The sequence below is a fragment of the Protomyctophum bolini genome (genome assembly GCF_963924005.1).
Source record: "Protomyctophum bolini genome assembly, chromosome: 12".
Taxonomy (NCBI): domain Eukaryota; kingdom Metazoa; phylum Chordata; class Actinopteri; order Myctophiformes; family Myctophidae; genus Protomyctophum; species Protomyctophum bolini.
Window position 1 is genome coordinate 1,074,843 of NC_137873.1, and position 19,374 is coordinate 1,094,216.

Here is a 19,374-nt window from a genome sequence, read left to right on the forward strand (position 1 = left end):
TACAAGCCTGGTGATGTGAGAATATAAGAGAGCAATTGAGTGGTGATACAAACGATCAAACAATAAACATAGTCCATACGTGAGAGTCCATAAGTGAGAGGAGTGTGGACTTACCATCCAACGCCGAGTGGACGGCATATGCTGCGCGAGCGTCTGTGTGTAGCAGGGATCTGATACTGCTAGGTGCGCAGGTTGTTTATAAAGGGCGCGGCTGACAGGCTGCGGCTGTCCTTAATTGCTAACCAGGGCGGCGGCCGGAATGAGGCGCAGCTGATTTAGAATTGCTCTGGGATAGTACACTGAGTCTATGACACGGCCGTGGGCGTGCCTGGTTGTCATGGTAACGCGCTCCTCCCCCTGAGGTGAGACCTGACACACTCCACACACTCCCCCCCTAAGTTTCTTGCTACCGCAAGGAGCTTGACTACTTCCCTCGTCTTCGTACAGTCTTGAGAGCGCGTCCGCGTGTTTCATCTTGGTCCCGGGCCGGTGCTCTATCTCGAACTTGTAGCTCTGGAGCTCGACGAACCAGCGGGTGACGCGGTCGTTGCGGTCTTTGTTCGCCGCCATCCACTTGAGTGGCGCGTGGTCGGTCACGAGGGTGAACTGTCTGCCCCATAAGTAGTACCGGAGGTGGTGGATGGCCCATTTCACGGCCAGACACTCCTTCTCGACAGTGGAGTAGTTACGCTCGTGCTTCAGCAGCTTCCTGCTGATGTACAGAACGGGATGCTCATCTCCGTCTACCGGCTGGGACAGGACGGCGCCGACCCCGGTGTTGGACGCATCCGTGGCGAGGCTGAAGGGCCTGTTGAAGTTCGGCGCTACGAGCACCGGCTCACTGCACAGGGCGGTCTTCAGGGTGCGGAAGGCTTCGTCCGCCTCGTCTGTCCATTGGACGTGGTGGGGGAGGCTCTTCTTCGTCAAATCGTGGAGGGGGGCCGCGATCGTGGCGAAATTTTTGACGAATTTCTGATAATAGGCGATCAGGCCGAGGAAGGACTTGACCTGCTTCTTGGTCACCGGACGTGGCCAGGTCTGGATCTTCTCCACCTTCCTCGTCTGTGGTCGGATGCACCCACGGCCGATGGTGTAACCGAGATAGTCGGTCTCGGTCCACCCAATGCGGCACTTCTTCGCGTTGGCGGTCAGGCCGGCCGCCCGGAGGGTGGCTAGGACGGTGTCGACCCGCTCCAGGTGTTGGCCCCAGGTGGCGCTGTGGATGATCACATCATCCAAATAGGCCGCCGCGAACGCCTGGTGGGGTCGCAATATCCGGTCCATCAACCTCTGGAACGTGGCGGGGGCTCCGTGCACTCCGAAGGGCATCACTCTGTACTGGAAGAGTCCGTCGGGGGTGATAAAGGCGGTTTTCTGCTTGGCTCTTTCCGTGAGGGGGACCTGCCAGTACCCTTTCGTCAGGTCGAGGGTGCTGATGAACCGGGCGGGCCCCAGCCGGTCGATCAGCTCATCGACGCGTGCCATGGGATACGCGTCGAATACGGAGATCTCGTTTAGCTTCCGGAAGTCGTTGCAGAAACGAAGGGTGCCGTCGGGCTTGGGGACTATTACGATCGGGCTCGACCAGGCACTGTGGGACTCCTCGATGACCCCCAGCTCGAGCATCTTCTTAACTTCTTCCCTTATGGCCTCTCGTCGTGCCTCCGGGATCCGGTACGGCCGTAGTCTCACTACCTGGCCGTTAAGGGTGTCGATGTCGTGTTTTAACACGGAGGTGTGTCCCGGGAGCTCGGAGAACACGTCGCGGTTCCGATCGAGGAGTTCCCGCAAGTCCTGCGTCTGCTGGGGCGTCAGACCCTCGCCAAGGGCTACGGCCGGGGCCTGCGGGGAGACAAAGGTCAATAAAGCGGGTAGGGGTACTTCCTCCGGCGTATGCCACCGTTTCAGTATATTCACGTGATATATCTGGTGTCCCCTTCTTCTGCCTGGCTGGCTCACCCGGTAGTTTACGGCTCCTTTCCTCTCCACGACTTCATATGAGCCCTTCCACCGGGCCAGGAACTTGCATTCGCTGGTGGGGACCAACACCAGCACCTTATCGCCAGGGGCGAACTCACGGATTTTGGCACCCTTATTGTAGGTGCGCGCCTGGGCGGTCTGGGCTGCGGCCATGTGCTCTCTTACGATGGGCCATATGCGTTTGGCGCGCTCCTGGAGTGCGTCTACGTGTTCGATGACACTGCGGAGGGGGGACGGCTGGCTCTACCAGGCTTCTTTAGCCAGGTCGAGGAGGCCACGCGGTTTCCTCCCGTACAGGAGCTCAAAGGGCGAGAACCCGGTTGACGCCTGGGGTACTTCGCGAATCGCGAAGAGCACAAACGGGATGAGGCGGTCCCAATCCTTGGCGTCCTCTTCCGTGACGCGTTTTAGCATTTTCTTTAAGGTCTGGTTAAACCGCTCGACCAACCCATCCGTCTCGGGGTGGTAGGCGGAGGTCCGTATACGCTTGACCTTTAACCATTTGTACAGGGCCGATAGGACGCGGGACATAAAACACGTGCCCTGGTCCGTCAGGATCTCGTCCGCGATGCCGACGTGGCTGAACAACATCAGCAGCTCGTGGGCAATAGCCCGGGCGTTGGCGGTACGGAGGGGGATGGCCTCCGGATAGCGCGTCGCATAGTCCATGATGACTAAAATGTAGCGGTGTCCCCGGGCGGACTTAGGGAGGGGTCCGACAATATCCATGGCGATACGGGAAAACGGCACATCAATAATTGGCATCGGGATTAGCGGGCTGTGGGGAACTCCGCGGGGGGGCGGTTAGCTGACACTCGGCACAGGAGCGGCAAAACTCCTCAATGGCCTTCTTAACGCCTGGCCAGTAGAAGCGGGCGGTGACCCGGTCGTAAGTCTTTTGTACGGCCAGGTGGGCCCCTAACTGGTGGGAGTGGGCGAGATACATTACTCGGGACACATACGTTTTTGGGACGAGTAATTGTTCGACGACCTCCCCCGCGGGGTCTTTGCAAGCGCGGTACAGTAAGTCGTGTCGGACGAAGAAGTGTGGGAAAGGTTTCTCACTCACCCCCGGGTTCAGCTTCCCGTCGACGGCCACGACGTTCCGCCTGGCGCCAGCCAGGTTGGGGTCGGCCCACTGCGCGGTGGCGAACGACCCTTGCCGCCGGGGGGGCGGCGTGTCTATTCTGGGGAACTCTAGGAAGGGGTCTTCACCGAGGGCCGGCGTGTCGTCGGCGTCGGAGGCCTCCGCTTCTTCCGGCCAGGGTTCTGGCTGGGGACTTCCTCTGCCGCTGCTGGTGGACGAGGTCCCGTCTTCGCGGAGGGCGGGGCAGGCGACGAGGGGTACGCTACTTCGGCGGCGTCGGCGGCGCCGCGTCCTGGGGGGGCCCTCGTCGTCCCGGGTTCCAGTATTTCTCGAACAGCGGACAGTCCGTCCCGATCAAGAGGGGGACTGGGAGTTCGGGGACCACTCCGGCGGCGACCAACGCGGAGCCACGGGGGGTCTGTACGGTCACGTGGGCGACGGGGGTACCGTCGGACATCTCCGTGGACACACGTGACCGGGATGGTGGGTCCATTGGTGGCGGAGGCGAGGTCACCCCGGACCAGCGTCACCACGCTGCCTGAGTCCAGCAAGGCATGGGTGTCGGTCCCATCAACCCGGGCGGGGAGGGTGGTCTGTCGTCGGCTCTCACTTCCGGTGTGGAGGCAGGGGCGGGGCCCTCTCATGCTGTCTGCGGAGGGCATGGAGACATCGGGGCCGGGGGGCCGCTCTGGGCAGGCCCAGGACAGGTGGTCCTCCCGATTACAGACGTAGCACCTGCGGATCCGCGGGCTGCGGTCGCGGGGGCCGGAGGCACGGGGCCGGACCGGGGCCGGCGGGGTCGGCGGGGCTGGTCGGCGTCGGTCTCGGCGGTCGTCTGTCTTGGGGACGGCGTCGCTCTTGGTCTGGCGGAGCATATCCGAGCAGACGTGGTGGTTCTCCAGGAGGGCGATCAGGGCGTCCACGGATGTGGGGCTGACTCGGGCAACATATTTCTTGGCGTCGGATGGCAGGGCACGGACACACCGGTCTATGACTAATCTCTCAATCCACGGGGTCTCTCCGCCCGTGGTCAGCCAGCTCTGCGTCAGGCGGTAGAGGTCGGCGACCTGAGCGCGAGGGGGCTGGGCCTGCTGATAGGCCCACATGTGGTACCGCTGGGCCCGGGCGGGCAGGCTGTAGCCGAGGGTGGACAAGATGGCGGCCTTCAGCGTCTCGTAGTCTCGAGCGTCTCTGGCGGGAAGGTCCCGACATGCGCGTTGAGCCTCTCCCGAGAGGTAGGGCGCCAGTATGCCGGCCCAGTCGGCGGCGGGCCACTGCTCGCGGTCGGCGGTGCGTTCGAAGAGTTCGAGGTACGCCTCGATGTCATCCTCGGGGGTCTGCTTGGAGAGGACGGCGTTGGGGGTCCTAGGGACATCGCCGTGTCGGTCTAGCCTGCGGACAACTTCACGCACCGCGTTCTGTAGTTCAGTCTGACTTCGGAGGAGGGCGGCCAATTCGAGGCTGGCCATGGTTAGGCGGTGGTTGAGATCAGATGAATACCCACATTCTCCACCATATGTGGGAGGTCGGGTGGGAAATACAACTCAGAGTGCAGTTTCAGGGGTTAGACACACGATGGCGCCCCTTGCTTTATTTCTCCAACAGGTTCAAACAAAGTCAGTTTTCACAAACAGAACTCAGACAGTAATATTCTTTGCATGAGGTCCCGGTTCCGAGGCGGGAGTCGTCACTGCAGAGGATGAGAGGGGATGTTAGCATACGGTCAGAGCACAAGGTAAGTACAAAGTTGGGGCCTGAGACACCCGGTCTAGGCAGTCTACCAACTAGACCTTTGTATAACTCTTTCTCTTCTTCTTTTCCAGGTTCCAGAGGAGGCCAGGAGGCTCCCCCGGAGGTAGGTAAGGGGGTGCGTATCTTTCTCTATCCACAAGGCACAGAAGAGTACTTTAGAGTAGAAGTACTCGGATACGGGGTGGTGAGTAATTAGAGTAAAAGTACTTGGTATGGTACCGGGCGGGGATGGTACGGAGGGCCCCTTAGGCTCGGCCAACAGGAAGATACACAAGCATTTATATTCTTATTTCTCTCTATCTACTGGGTGGCCGTGTCGGTACGACAACGGCATTCAGGGGGTTAACACAAAGTAAGCGCTCTAGTTTCTAACGGTCTTCTTTCACCGGGCCTGGCGGCGCAAGCCAACTTAAAGTCTCTTCAAAGGGTGAAATCAACATAACACGGGCCTGTCTTCTTTCACAGGGTGGACGTGACACTTTATCTAGAGCCTGCTAGCTTCCATTAGTCTCTACGGGGTTATCTTCATTCAACAATCTTCAGTGTACAACACCACGGTGACACTCTTCATTCACAGTCTTCATTTAGCATCGACAGGGTGACTTCCTTCATTCACAATCTTCGTTATTATCCTTAGCTGCTCATTTGCCACTATGAGTGCCTCTTCTTAATAACACGGGTGATAGATAGTGAACGGTTTGTCTTACTGCGACCTTATGGAGCTGTTGAGCTGCCGTTTCCATACGAGGGTCCCGTCTCCGCACTCGTCCCCGATACGAGCCAGGTGGGTCTCCAGCATGTATGCGGCTCTCCGTGTATATTTGTCTATGGGGGGCACACGCTCCTGCGTGTGCTTCCAGCCCCACTCCTACAAGCCTGGTGATGTGAGAATATAAGAGAGCAATTGAGTGGTGATACAAACGATCAAACAATAAACATAGTCCATACGTGAGAGTCCATAAGTGAGAGGAGTGTGGACTTACCATCCAACGCCGAGTGGACGGCATATGCTGCGCGAGCGTCTGTGTGTAGCAGGGATCTGATACTGCTAGGTGCGCAGGTTGTTTATAAAGGGCGCGGCTGACAGGCTGCGGCTGTCCTTAATTGCTAACCAGGGCGGCGGCCGGAATGAGGCGCAGCTGATTTAGAATTGCTCTGGGATAGTACACTGAGTCTATGACACGGCCGTGGGCGTGCCTGGTTGTCATGGTAACGCGCTCCTCCCCCTGAGGTGAGACCTGACACACTCCACAATATATATAATAATATATATATATATATATATATATATATATATATATATATATATATATATATATATATATATATATTAATTTAGTTTAGAAGATTTAGGACACTTTGCTGGGGGGTCTTTATGTGTGTAATGTGTGGTTCAGTGCCTACAGATAGTACTGGGGAAGCCATGCCCCAAACATATCTTTAGAGAACTGTATCCGAGTACAGCACAAGTGTGGTGTAGACCTGACAATATGAAAATACTCTCACTTTAGATCATACAAAACCCATGACAATCCATAGATACATATAGCCTACAAAACGAACATATAGGCTTACCAAATGACCAAGTCAGCAGCCGAGCATCCCTCTCTCACACCGCGTTAACGCTATGGGGTTGTGAGGACCCACAACTGACGTCCTGTCAGCTGCCTGTTCAGAACACCCTTAATAAACGTCTCACTCAGGACTCACCTATTGTATTATTAATAGACCTTTTTAACTTGTGATCATATGTGTTCATTTTACATGATTGCTAATAGTAGCCTAGTAGTGTGTAGTGTAGATAATGTAATATCAATCTACATTTTGACAAGCTTCTCTAAAGTAGTTTCATACAAATGTTGAACCCCATTTACAGCAATATTTTTGTTTATGAATTAATGCACAGTAGTTCATTAAAAAAACTAGTTTTATCATTGTAATTCAGATTAGCGTCAGACGACTGACCTGGACTAGCTGGTTTATCTGGCAGGCTCTGAAATGACAAATGCTTATAGTATTTGGATAAAGACAGAACCGTTTACTTGCAGCTGGTGTACTTGGTCACAGCCTTGGTGCCTTCAGACACGGCGTGCTAGACCTCATGGGGCAGTTCCTTTACAAACAGCTACACATTACATTACTTTATAAATACGGTAGTTGCTATAGTACAGGGGTGGGCAATTATTTTTTAAGCCCTCCAAATATTTTGGAGGGCCGGGCCAAAAGGCTGAACTTAATTATGCATAATATCACTTTTATTTTTTATATAAAAAGCAGTAAATGGCCATTTATGATGACGTACAATAAGTGTGCCCCTCATTTCACATGGGTGTGATTTGTACTTGCATGCTTGAGACGTTTCCTTTCCCAGTTAAAAACTATGTTTTTGTTTAAGTTACAAGTCATGTAAATACTAGCATTTTATTTTAACAATGAGATGATATTGTTGATGTAGATGGTTTTGTTATGACTTCTTCTCTGCATGCTGTAGTATTTAGATAGTTCTGTTATGACTTCTCCTCTGCATGTTGTAGTATTTAGATGGTTCTGTTATGACTTCTCCTCTGCATGCTGTAGTATTTAGATGGTTCTGTTATGACTTCTCCTCTGCATGCTGTAGTATTTAGATGGTTCTGTTATGACTTCTCCTCTGCATGCTGTAGTATTTAGATGGTTCTGTTATGACTTCTCCTCTGCATGCTGTAGTATTTAGATGGTTCTGTTATGACTTCTCCTCTGCATGCTGTAGTATTTAGATGGTTCTGTTATGACTTCTCCTCTGCATGCTGTAGTATTTAGATGGTTGATCTGTTTTGACTTCTTCTCTGCATGCAGTAGTATTTAGAATGGTTCCGTTATTAGTATAGGACCTGATATGTATGCACTTAATTTAGGAGAGAATATCGCAACTGTTCTTGACTAATATAAACCCAGCGAACAACTTGGGAACTGTGAACAATTCTCTATCTGGGGCGAAATACCCCAAAATTAATATGCCCTTTTAAAAATGGCTGCTACTTCAAACATGGCTCGATTTTCTAAACCGTTGGAGCTACAGATGTTCTGAGGTGCTAAAAATGTTCAGAATACTGAGACAGCAACCCTCATCATAGTGGCCAAATCCAATATCATCTAAACTTTAGATGGTTCTGTTATGACTGTGTAACAAGGTTACACTTGTAGTTTATTTTTATGTTGAAATCCCACCAAAACTGTATTCCTTTCAGTCAATGTTATTCTATTCCAATACCTGTACTGTCACTTTAAGACTTCACTGCAGTCGAGAGTTAATGATGTACAGGTATGTTTATTTTGTTGTGTTATGCATTCATTATTATTGGTATGTTGGAACTGGCGTTCCTTTAATTGTATTGTCATTGAAACACTATTATTGCTGTGAATAATAGTGATGATACATAATGTACATGTAAAATGTATATTAGTCAGTTTATGCTGGACTAACTGAGGGGAGGTCTGTTGCTGAACCCTGTACAGTATATGGCTGCATATTCACTGCATATTGTGCATTTATTTTCTGACGTACAGAGTAAAGAATCATCAACAGCAGCGTGTGGTCGCTTCTCTTCTGTCCATCAACACAACACAACACTGAGAGTTAGCGGATGTGCAGTCAAGAAGACTGACAGAACACACCCGATACAAATGCATGCTGTAGTATTTAGTATAGCATTATCTAATAGAAAAGTGTCTGAAAAAAACTCTTTAAAGAATGTGTGGGTGGCTCTTAAAAGAGCCTTTGGGTTGTTGGTAGATTAGATTTAAGTCAGCGTTATTAACCTCCGAAGCCGTACAGAGTGCGTCCCTGTCTCTTCAAAGCATAGACAACATCCATGGCGGTCACGGTCTTTCTCTTGGCGTGCTCGGTGTAGGTGACGGCGTCACGGATGACGTTCTCAAGGAACACCTTGAGGACACCGCGGGTCTCCTCGTAGATCAGACCGGAGATACGCTTCACTCCGCCACGGCGAGCAAGACGGCGAATAGCGGGCTTGGTGATTCCCTGGATGTTATCACGAAGCACCTTACGATGACGCTTGGCGCCTCCTTTTCCAAGACCTTTACCGCCCTTGCCTCGTCCTGACATTTTGAATAGAAGTGTAGTTGAAGATAGAAAACTGAATGATTTGAAAGCTCAGAGCCTTGCCTATTTATGTGTGTTCTGAGGACGTAAGGGAGGACAGGCACAGAGAGAGCTACGTGGGCGTTGCCAATGTGCACCCCCCCCACCCACCCACACACACATACATACTCCTCCCCCTTGGTCACATCACCCATTTGTTTTACAGTAATATTGCTATTCAACTCTATAATCATATAATTGCTGTTATGTTTTCCACTCCAATATTGCTTTCCCTGTTTTTATTGGTTTTATTCCTTGGCATTCATCTTCTTTTTAACTCCCTAATAAAGTAGATTTTACATGTTGCTTCTTCTTGCCCCTCATGTGTAAAGTGTATTTGGGTGAGTACCCAAATACACTTTACACATGAGAATACACTTTACACATGAGGGGCAAGAAGAACCTGAGAAAAGCGCTACATAAGTTTGAGATATTATTATTAAATATCACATTTTATTATCATGCAAGAGACAATAAAGACAATAATTTATATGTAAACATTTGTAAAAACCCTTGGAAAGCATAAATAATAACATTACATGACTTCATGGCTTATTTTCCTATGCTGTACTCTCGATAATTCTAAATACTACAGCATGCAGAGGAGAAGTCATAACAGAACCATCTAAACACTACAGCATGCAGAGGAGAAGTCATAACAGAACCATCTGAATACTACAACATGCAGAGGAGAAGTCATAACAGAACCATCTGAATACTACAACATGCAGAGGAGAAGTCATAACAGAACCATCTAAATACTACAGCATGCAGAGGAGAAGTCATAACAGAACCATCTAAATACTACAACATGCAGAGGAGAAGTCATAACAGAACTATCTAAATACTACAACATGCAGAGGAGAGGAGGGACGCTAATTGGGGAACCCTAGTCCTTTCTTTTATTTATTTGGAACTACCATATGTCATTGTACACTATTCAAAATTGATTTGAACCAAACTGATTCATGGTTTATCAGTGTGAAGATAAATGCCAGATTTGAACTGGCCTTTTAATAATTGCGTGGTGTTTGACTTCTAACAAACAGGTATGAAGTGCCTGCTGCTCACATGAACACCATTATAGTGAGGATAGGATACTCTTATAAAACAATGTGGTTGGCTCTTAAAAGAGCCTTTTGTGAGTATAAATATGGAGCAGACAGTTTACTTCTTTTTGGGCGCTGCCTTCTTTGCTGCCTTGGGTTTGGCAACCTTCTTGGCTGGAGCTTTCTTGGCTGCTGCGGGCTTCTTAACCACTTTCTTGGGGCTCTTGGTGACCTTCTTCGGGCTTTTAGCTACTACTTTCTTTGCGGCAGGCTTCTTGGCTTTCTTGGGTGATTTCTTTGCGGCTACGGGCTTCTTTGCTACGGCCTTCTTGGGCGATTTCTTAGCCGCTGCAGGTTTCTTAGCTGCAACGGGCTTCTTTGCTTTGACTGCTTTCTTAGCTGCAGGCTTCTTTACCTTCACCGCTTCTGCCTTGTTAATCTTGAAGGAGCCAGACGCGCCAGTGCCTTTGAGCTGGACCAGGGTGCCTTTAGTGACCAGGCTCTTGACTGCGGTCTTAACACGGACCTTGTTCTTCTCCACATCGTAGCCGCCGGCAGCCAAAACCTTCTTGACCGCAGCGAGAGACACACCGCTCCGCTCCTTGGAGGCGGACACGGCCTCGACGACCAGCTCAGCGACGCTGGGGCCGGTCTTCTTGGGTCGGGGAGCTGCTGCTGCCTTCTTCTTGGCTGCCTTGGCCGGAGCTGGTGCTGGTGCTGGAGCGACTTCTGCCATTATTCTCTCGGATAGTAGATTGCTGTTCCTTCTCGAAAGTAAACTCCCACAGTGTGATGCTGAACGCTCTGAAGGGGCTGGACTTAAACGCCACATGAGAACCATCTAGACTCAACATACACAGCAGCTCTTCTGTAGTATCTTAATGTGACACTTTTGTGTTTTCTCCTCAATTAAAACATCATATAACTATCTACTGGGTATATTATTTAATGCAACAAAGAGCTGATCAGTTAACACACATGCTCCTTTTTTACATTAATACATCTGATATGAAAACAGCACTCTAGTTTTTAAGTTATATGATAAAAAACACCACCCTTCCACAGTCCGACACAAGTGTTTCCTATCATTTGTATTCTAAAACAATTTAAACTATGATAAATTGACAATGATACTCAAACTCCTCTTAGCAGACATTCATGGCGACGCAATAACATAAAATATACTTTTGTTTTGTCTTCCGTTTTTCTATAAAAAGAAGGTTTTCTGACACAAGTAAACACACTCCAGTTGACAACAGCATGGTGGAGTTGATACCACATTCCAATGCCAGAGGTTGTAATACTTTTGTGGTCAAAAACGTATTGCTATCAAAATACAAAAAATATGTTTTCATCTTCAATCAACTGCAGGTACATTATGTATTTGGTTATGGCAAACATAAGCTACACTGATACACTACTTCCATGCGTGATGATGTGAGCAGACAAATCTGACTTTGGAACATGATGTTGCATGTTGGCTTGCATTATTTTACTTAAACTGGTGTGTACAGTAGACTATACCTTTGTATTAATACAAAAGTATTTGTTGTAGTGTCACATTATGGACAACATGGAGACTATAATGTATTTTATGGACACTACTTCATATGTCTTCTTTTCAGAGCCACCCACACTTTCTTTCAATATTTATTCAGTGTCATGATCAATGAGGCCAATAATTAAGTACTTATAAGTAATCCGTTCTCAACAGTGATATCAAAGTACATTATAGTAGTAATGGATGGATTCATGACAGAGGTGGCAGTGCATATTTAGGTGAGGTGACTCTGAGACAAGCTTGGTTAAGGCCTATTCATAGTCTAGAATTTGGGTGGTGAGGTGACCATGCCCCATGCCAGACTGTGAAGAGTTGGAGACCATATGACACTTGCTCATAGAAGACTGCAATAGGTCAAAAGCAATCTGGAGCAAGATGCACGATATAGGCGTGAGGGTGCCATGTCACAGGGACATTTTGTACGGTATTTTTTAAACAAATTAAAAAACTTAAAAGGAGAAAAACAATGGACCTGAAGAGACTGCACACGCACTTAAACTGGCCCACTTTGGCACTGTAGGGTTAGTAGTAGTAGTAATTTTAGCACAGCCCAGACAAATGTACTTTGTAACGTATGTATATATATTTTTTGCCCTTATTCTGCCACAGTGAGTAGTATTCTGATGTGAGGACTCCCGGTCGCGGTATGTCTACATGTTTTATACTTTTAAATGTTTATACTGAATGTGCGGTTCTGGGGGTGTTGTTGCATGCCAGCGGATAGACACACATGGCACCAAAGCATGGTGCTATTTGTTTAGCGAGTGGCGAGACCTTCAGAACAGCACATGCAAGTGCAGGCATTTGGGCGTTGGGGGGTGCTGCGGATAGTACACATGGCACCCAAGCATGGTGCTGTTTGCTCGCGCTCTCTGGCGCCTAAAAGCCTATTCATAGTCCGGATTTTCGGTGGTGAGGTGACCACCGGAGCTGAAATAACGCTGAGCGGCGGTGAGTAAAAACAGAGAGAAGGGCTGGAGCGGTGGCGGTGGTTTGCTCTTCACCGCGGCTCGTGACGTCATGTTGTAGTAGTTCAGTGGTCACCTAACCACCGAAGATCCAGACTATGGGCCGATTCATACTCCTATTTTACCGCTGTTTCGGCGCTGTAGTGCCGAAATGATTTTGGCTCGTCAGAAATTTTCAGTAGCACCGAAGAGCCGACTTTAGGACGGTACCCGCCCCCCCGAACCTCAAATGACGTCAAATTGTAGGCTCTACAGCGCCGAACCGACTTTTATTCGGCTCTAAAATAGGAGTATGAATCGGCCCTATGAATAGGCCTTTATGGTTATGGAGCCTCACACAGCTGGACTCAAGTTAACATTAAGAAATGAATGCAGTGATATGCAGATCAAACTGTTTTCATTCTCCAGTATTGCATGTGTCAGTTCAACATAAAAGGAGTAAATCTAAGGTTGTGATTCTCTGGGTCAGGATGTACCCCCCCCCCCCCCCCCAGCGATGCTGATTAATAGCAGAAAAGCAGATCTACAAGATCACACAGAGTCACAGACTTGCAGTATTGTTATTATTTGTGGGGAACAAGCCCCATCTATGTCGAGCCTTTAGTCAAGTCAAGTCACCTTTATTTATATAGCACATTTAAAAGCAACAGAAGTTGACCCAAAGTGCTTTCCATATCAAAATGACATCATAAAATACAACATTAAAATAAACGTTTAGGAGCTGAAGGCAATTAGTGTGCACGTAAACAGTGTGTCCTAAACAGTTCTGAGTGTTTGTGTTAACACAAACATTGAAGACGAGGACATACATTGTGATTGGCCAGAATGTGATGATGTATGATGACGTATAAGAGCGCCCCTCAATTCACACGGGTGTGATTTGTTTTCATATTCAGTATTCTAATGTCATTTCACAAATGTTTCCTTTGCTTGGTGTTGTGTAAAACACATTGAATTGCCTTGTTGAAATAAAATTGGCTTTGCCTTTCATAGTAACCCAAAAAAGTGATTATTACTTACAAATTAATGCTAAACTAATGATAATAATTTCATGTGAATGGGTGTCTGAGATAATTAATAGTAAGGAGCACACACAGGTAGCAGTTTTAATGACTTATTATAGCCTTCACACAATGCAACTACAATGATACAGTATTTGTATTGTTTTATTGTGCAAAGGCATTGATGAATAAACACAGAATTTTAACGTGCACATGTGAGTTAGTCAAATTTTCTCAGCACACATTACCAAATGAATAATTGTCATTTTTGGCCCATTGTTCAGTTAGTTAAAAGTGCATAACTAGTCAATATCAAAGGATAATAGCTCTTTAAATAACACATTTGGTGGCTCTTAAAAGAGCCGTTTTGGGGGTGTGGCAGTGACAGATGAGTTTATGCACGTTCTCCGCGGATACGACGGGCCAGCTGGATGTCTTTGGGCATGATGGTCACCCTCTTGGCGTGGATGGCACACAGGTTGGTGTCTTCAAACAGACCGACCAGATAAGCCTCTGCGGACTCCTGTAGAGCCATGACGGCGGAGCTCTGGAAGCGCAGGTCGGTCTTGAAGTCCTGTGCGATCTCCCTCACCAGGCGCTGGAAGGGCAGCTTGCGGATCAGCAGCTCGGTGGATTTCTGGTAACGACGGATCTCCCTCAGAGCCACTGTACCGGGACGGTAACGGTGAGGTTTCTTCACTCCACCAGTCGCCGGCGCGCTCTTACGAGCTGCCTTGGTGGCGAGCTGCTTCCTGGGCGCTTTGCCCCCGGTGGACTTACGCGCTGTCTGCTTAGTTCTGGCCATTGTCTGTTCTAGGTCAAGAATAGAATAGAATGACTAAGCAGAGCAAACTGCTGACTTTATTAGCGCCACGGAGACGCCGTCGTCCTATGATTGGTCAGTGTTCTGAAACCTCCTTGTTTGGGGAGGTACCATGCATCACTGGCACCGATTGGAGGAGAGCTCTTTACACACGTCAATCTGACTGGGACTGCTGTAATATAGCTAATAAATACTATGGAATACCAGTTTCCAGCAAACTGAAACAAATAATATACATGCATTGCTCTATGACACGGGGCATATAAATAAACATTTCTACAAGAGCACTCAAAAGGTTAAAAATGCAGTGTTGGATTGCAGTGAAACTGTACGCGCACGCACACACACACGAAGGGCATTTGTTCTAGTTTGCATCTCCATGGACACCTTTCCTTTTGTTACTAAACACAAGGATGTATGTGTGTAAAATACGTGGTTATCTCTTGTCTTAATGCATAATTAACCCTCATTTACGTACAAAATATTAATGTGGTCAATCTTACATGTAGGCCTATGTGCTTTTGGCACAGAAGTGATGATTGTGGACTAGAACTAAAACGTGTCTTGCACTTGAATATTATATGCAGGCACTGAATGTATTATGTCAGCTGGGGTTTCTTAATCTTATTTACATGTGGTCTGTTTGTATGGTTCTTAACATTTCTCTCTGTAAAGCAGTTGTACTGACATGTAACTTGTCGCAAAAAGGGAGCAAACTGCTGCATTTTATCTCACTAGCTCTGAGAGGCAGCAGTGCAGCACACACACTTTCAGTGTTGTTGAAGATGTGTGGTCAGGAACCTCCCTATTTGGGAGGAGTCAGAGTTTACACTGGGAGGAACCGATCACTCCACTAGCAGTGATTGGTGGGAAACTCATACACACTCAGCCCGCGCTCTCATCCGTCTCTATGATTGGTGAGGCGCACAACCCCACACTATACTTTACTAAGCTGAATATATAAAACGTCTCGCACGCCTCTACCCCAGCACATTTTTTCGAGTGCTTATTATTCTACAAAACCAAAATGAGTGGTCGAGGCAAAACCGGAGGAAAGGTTAGGCAGAAGGCCAAGACCCGCTCATCCCGTGCCGGGCTCCAGTTCCCCGTGGGTCGTGTCCACAGGCTGCTGCGTAAAGGCAACTATGCCCAGAGAGTCGGTGCCGGCGCCCCGGTCTATCTGGCGGCTGTCCTCGAGTATCTGACCGCTGAGATCTTGGAGTTAGCTGGAAACGCTGCCCGCGACAACAAGAAGAGTCGTATCATCCCCCGTCACCTCCAGCTGGCCGTCCGCAACGACGAGGAGCTCAACAAACTGCTGGGTGGAGTGACCATCGCTCAGGGCGGTGTGCTGCCCAACATCCAGGCTGTTCTGCTGCCCAAGAAGACCGAGAAAGCCGCCAAGAAATAAACCTTCATTTCGACTGCCCAAACCCCACAAAGGCTCTTTTAAGAGCCACCCACTGTTTCTATATGAGGGTCATTTCTGATATCTTCCACATTATATAAATGTATCAATTAAGCTATTTAACATCCTCGTTAATTCCTCTAGTATTATTTAAATACGTAGTAGTAAAATGAACCTATTGTCTCTAAACATTGAGGCTATGAAGAGATTACAATTATACATTTATTATTTAAAGATTGTGTGCCATGCTTGCAGCTGTTTTGACACACATTGGCCTATGACAGACCTTTTAATGAAGTCTTATTTTGACAAGCTTCTTTAAAGTTGTTCATACACAAATACCACTTACAGCAATCATTACCTGGTACTTATAATTAAAACAAGCCTTGTATAATCATTCAGCGTCAGACGTCTGACCTGGTTTAGCTGACCGGCTGTGAAAAGGCCATTTGCTTAGTGTTTCGATAAGATCTTCAGTGAAGTCAAGATATGAAGAAATTAGACGAATTATATATATTTTTTAGATCATGTGCCATGCTTGCAGCTGTTATATTGTGTATATTTTATATACGTTTTAACTTGTGGATCATAATATGTTCATTTTACATGATTGCTAGTGTAGTAGAGTAAATTAATTTCAACAGGTTTATGAATTAATCTGCAGTACTATTAAAAACTTTACATGCCCAGTATTAGCAGTTATTCTGAACAGCGTCAGAAGACTAAACTGGACTAACTGGTTTACTTTAGACTACACTACAAGGCTGTGAAAAGGCCATTTGCTTATAGCATTTGAATGAACTCTTTTCTTGGAAAAGAGGAGTGGTCCTTAAAAGGACCGTTGTGTTTAGAGCAGACAGAACGGTTTACTTGGAGCTGGTGTACTTGGTCACAGCCTTGGTGCCTTCAGACACGGCGTGCTTGGCCAGCTCACCGGGGAGCAGCAGGCGGACGGCGGTCTGGATCTCCCTGGATGAGATGGTGCGGCGCTTGTTGTAGTTAGCCAGTTTGGAGGCTTCACCGGCGATGCGCTCGAATATGTCGTTGACGAAGGAGTTCATGATGCCCATGGCCTTGGAAGAGACACCGGTGTCGGGGTGGACCTGCTTCAGGACCTTGTATATGTAGATGGCGTAGCTCTCCTTCCTGCCCTTTCTGCGCTTCTTGCCGCCCTTCGTAGCGGTCTTGGTGACGGCACCCTTCTTGGAGCCCTTCTTGGGCGCTGGTTTCGCTACTTCAGGCATCGTGGTTGTATTCAAGAGAATAGTTCAGTTGCAGTGAAGAATGTGAAAGATGGCGCTCTCGTACCACTATTTATACAGAGCCAATCCAAATGAAGCGTGTGACTCCTAGCATATGATTGGCTGATACTGTCACAAAGAGTCTTTGTTTTCTGTATTATGTTTCCCCGCTCGTGTGCTCTATTGTCCCTGTAACATTGTGAGGGGCTAAATATAATAGCCCCTTTAGGCTTTATAAATTATTAATATGTATTGTAAATGTATAATTTAAAGCCCCTTTTTTGACACCCACATTTCCCCATTATAAAGGTATATCTATATCTATATCTGCAAATTAATTTGCCACAACTTAAGCTAACTTTGCCTAACTATACAGGGAAACACTGTATTCTGAATATTGCAAATTAAGATAATGATAAACTGAGTGGGTCTCATGTCCAGGCCTCAGGTAGCACCTGACAGAAACCGGCCTGCTGAAACCAGGAACCGGATTAACTACTACATTAATTAACATGTTCTTTATTGGCACCAAAATGCATTCATCCAGAGAGAGTACAAGCTTTACCAGAAGTAATAGAAACTGTTTTGATAGTTGTTTTTATCCCTTCCTATAATGTTTGTTTTAAAAAGGGATAATTCATGTTTGTTTTTAGTTCAATGTTTGTTTTAAAAACGCCATGTATTGACAATGAAGGGATAATTCATGTTTGTTTTTAGTTCAATGTTTTAAAAACGCCAATGACAAAGATAATGTTTTGTTTGATTTTTATATATATATATATACGACAGACTTCCCCGGTTCCTTCATTGCCAGCACAGAGTGCCGCGCTACGAGCTTGTAGATCTGCTATTTTTGTGGAAAATCATGAAAATGTGGTGCAAATCTTTGAATATATATTCTTTCATCTGCCATTGAAAAATAGCAGATCTACAAGCAGATCATAGCGCGCCACCGAGTTTGTAGGTCTGCTATTTTTGAAAAATCGAAAGAACGACTGACATAGAAACATAGCTTTTTCAGAAAACTGTCAGGGTGTAGAAGACAATTTTTAGAATCTGATCTCGGGTCAAAATGGGTTAAATATAGTATGCAATATATTTTAATACATATTTTTGGACACAGAATTAAAATAATGAATATGGGCCCCAACACCACTGTGTGAGATCGGACACACACACACACACCGCGAGCACACTAGCAGGCGTGAAGGCGTCAGAAGTAGCTCAAGTTTTCTTCTTCGTGGGGTTTTTAGACAGCTGGTGGATGGAAAAGAAGCTCCACCTCCGCGCCCGATGGACGCGACGGACAGCTTTCCGGAACAGCTTGCCCCAGACTCAAATGGAAGCCGCGCACAAGCGTGAAAATTAAGCGCGTCACACGGCAGTGATAGGCACTAGCCAATGGAAAAGATTCAGCCTGCAGCCCATCCACTGGGCGGGTTTTCACTTGTAGTTTTCTTCTTTCACGGAGTCAAACGCCCCCCCCCCCCCCCCCCATGTCGAGGGATACAGGGAGACATCTGGGCAGTGGGCACCTCGAAGTAACATTCTGTCCAAATTGTTAACAAAACATTGTCTGAAGAAATGTAAAGCAGTGGTTCTCATGTTTGCTTCAGATCACCCCTGTAATATTTTCATCCATAGCACCCCTGGCTGAATTACATTGTTATTTACTGTAACCCTGATCCATGATGACATTGAAAATAACTTCATACTTTATAAAATAGCCCGTATCTTCAGTTTCCGCTTCGCTCGTTATCATCATCTCCATCACCATTCTCCGTGGTGGTCTAGTGGTTAGGATTTGGCACTCTAACCGCCGCGGCCCGGGTTCGATTCCCGGTCAGGGAACACTGTTTTGTGATGAATTCATGTTCTGTTCTTTAACGATTATAGAAGTGTCTATTTGTACGTCTCTAAATGTTTTGATGAATTGAACATTGTGCACCCTGTTGTAAACAAGTGTAATGCTTAATGGGGTCGTCCACTCACAGTTAACAGTCTTTGTATTGAGTTTGTGCTTGAAATGTACTGACTTGAGAGAAATGTACTGTTAAGGGCAGTACAGTCTTAAGAGTATGGACTGCCCTTTATTCTGCAAACTGTTAATAAATATTTCAATCAATCAATAAAAAAACTCCTTCTCCTTCTCACCGCCACTAGTGTGGCCTCGGCCGGGAGGCGAACCGGGGTTGTCAATTCCAAAGGCACGTACGTTAACCAGTCGACTAATGACTATGACTCGATAGCTAAGTAGCAACGCAGCAGCATATAGCCTACAACAGAATGCGCCTTTCCCTGTGTGTCAACATCTTGTCACTCACTTGTCACTCTCACGCCCACTTCGCCAACCAAGAAATAGA

The 19,374-nt window shown here is 47.4% G+C and overlaps 5 protein-coding genes across 5 annotated transcripts; 1 reads left to right on the plus strand and 4 right to left on the minus strand.

Moving 5' to 3' along the window:
• Positions 1–6,657: 6,657 nt before the first annotated feature.
• On the minus strand, positions 6,658–8,924 carry LOC308324931 (histone H4-like; the record flags this gene model as incomplete). Its single annotated transcript, XM_080777276.1, has 2 exons — positions 6,658–6,812; positions 8,618–8,924. The coding sequence occupies 2 exons, from the start codon at positions 8,922–8,924 to the stop codon at positions 6,799–6,801; spliced, it is 321 nt and encodes a 106-aa protein (XP_080633402.1). The 3' UTR covers positions 6,658–6,798.
• A 1,203-nt stretch (positions 8,925–10,127) lies between these two features.
• Positions 10,128–10,745, minus strand: LOC308324911 (histone H1-like; the record flags this gene model as incomplete). The annotated part of the gene is made up of 1 exon (XM_080777256.1): positions 10,128–10,745. One exon carries the CDS (start codon positions 10,743–10,745, stop codon positions 10,128–10,130), a length of 618 nt encoding a protein of 205 aa, XP_080633382.1.
• A 3,168-nt stretch (positions 10,746–13,913) lies between these two features.
• Positions 13,914–14,344, minus strand: LOC308324917 (histone H3.2; the record flags this gene model as incomplete). The annotated part of the gene is made up of 1 exon (XM_080777263.1): positions 13,914–14,344. The coding sequence occupies one exon, from the start codon at positions 14,342–14,344 to the stop codon at positions 13,934–13,936; it is 411 nt and encodes a 136-aa protein (XP_080633389.1). The 3' UTR covers positions 13,914–13,933.
• Positions 14,345–15,389: 1,045 nt separating this feature from the next.
• Positions 15,390–15,773, plus strand: LOC308324921 (histone H2A-like; the record flags this gene model as incomplete). Its single annotated transcript, XM_080777267.1, has 1 exon — positions 15,390–15,773. One exon carries the CDS (start codon positions 15,390–15,392, stop codon positions 15,771–15,773), a length of 384 nt encoding a protein of 127 aa, XP_080633393.1.
• An 863-nt stretch (positions 15,774–16,636) lies between these two features.
• LOC308324928 (histone H2B 1/2-like) lies at positions 16,637–17,014 on the minus strand (the record flags this gene model as incomplete). Its single annotated transcript, XM_080777273.1, has 1 exon — positions 16,637–17,014. One exon carries the CDS (start codon positions 17,012–17,014, stop codon positions 16,637–16,639), a length of 378 nt encoding a protein of 125 aa, XP_080633399.1.
• Between the last annotated feature and the right edge of the window lie 2,360 nt (positions 17,015–19,374).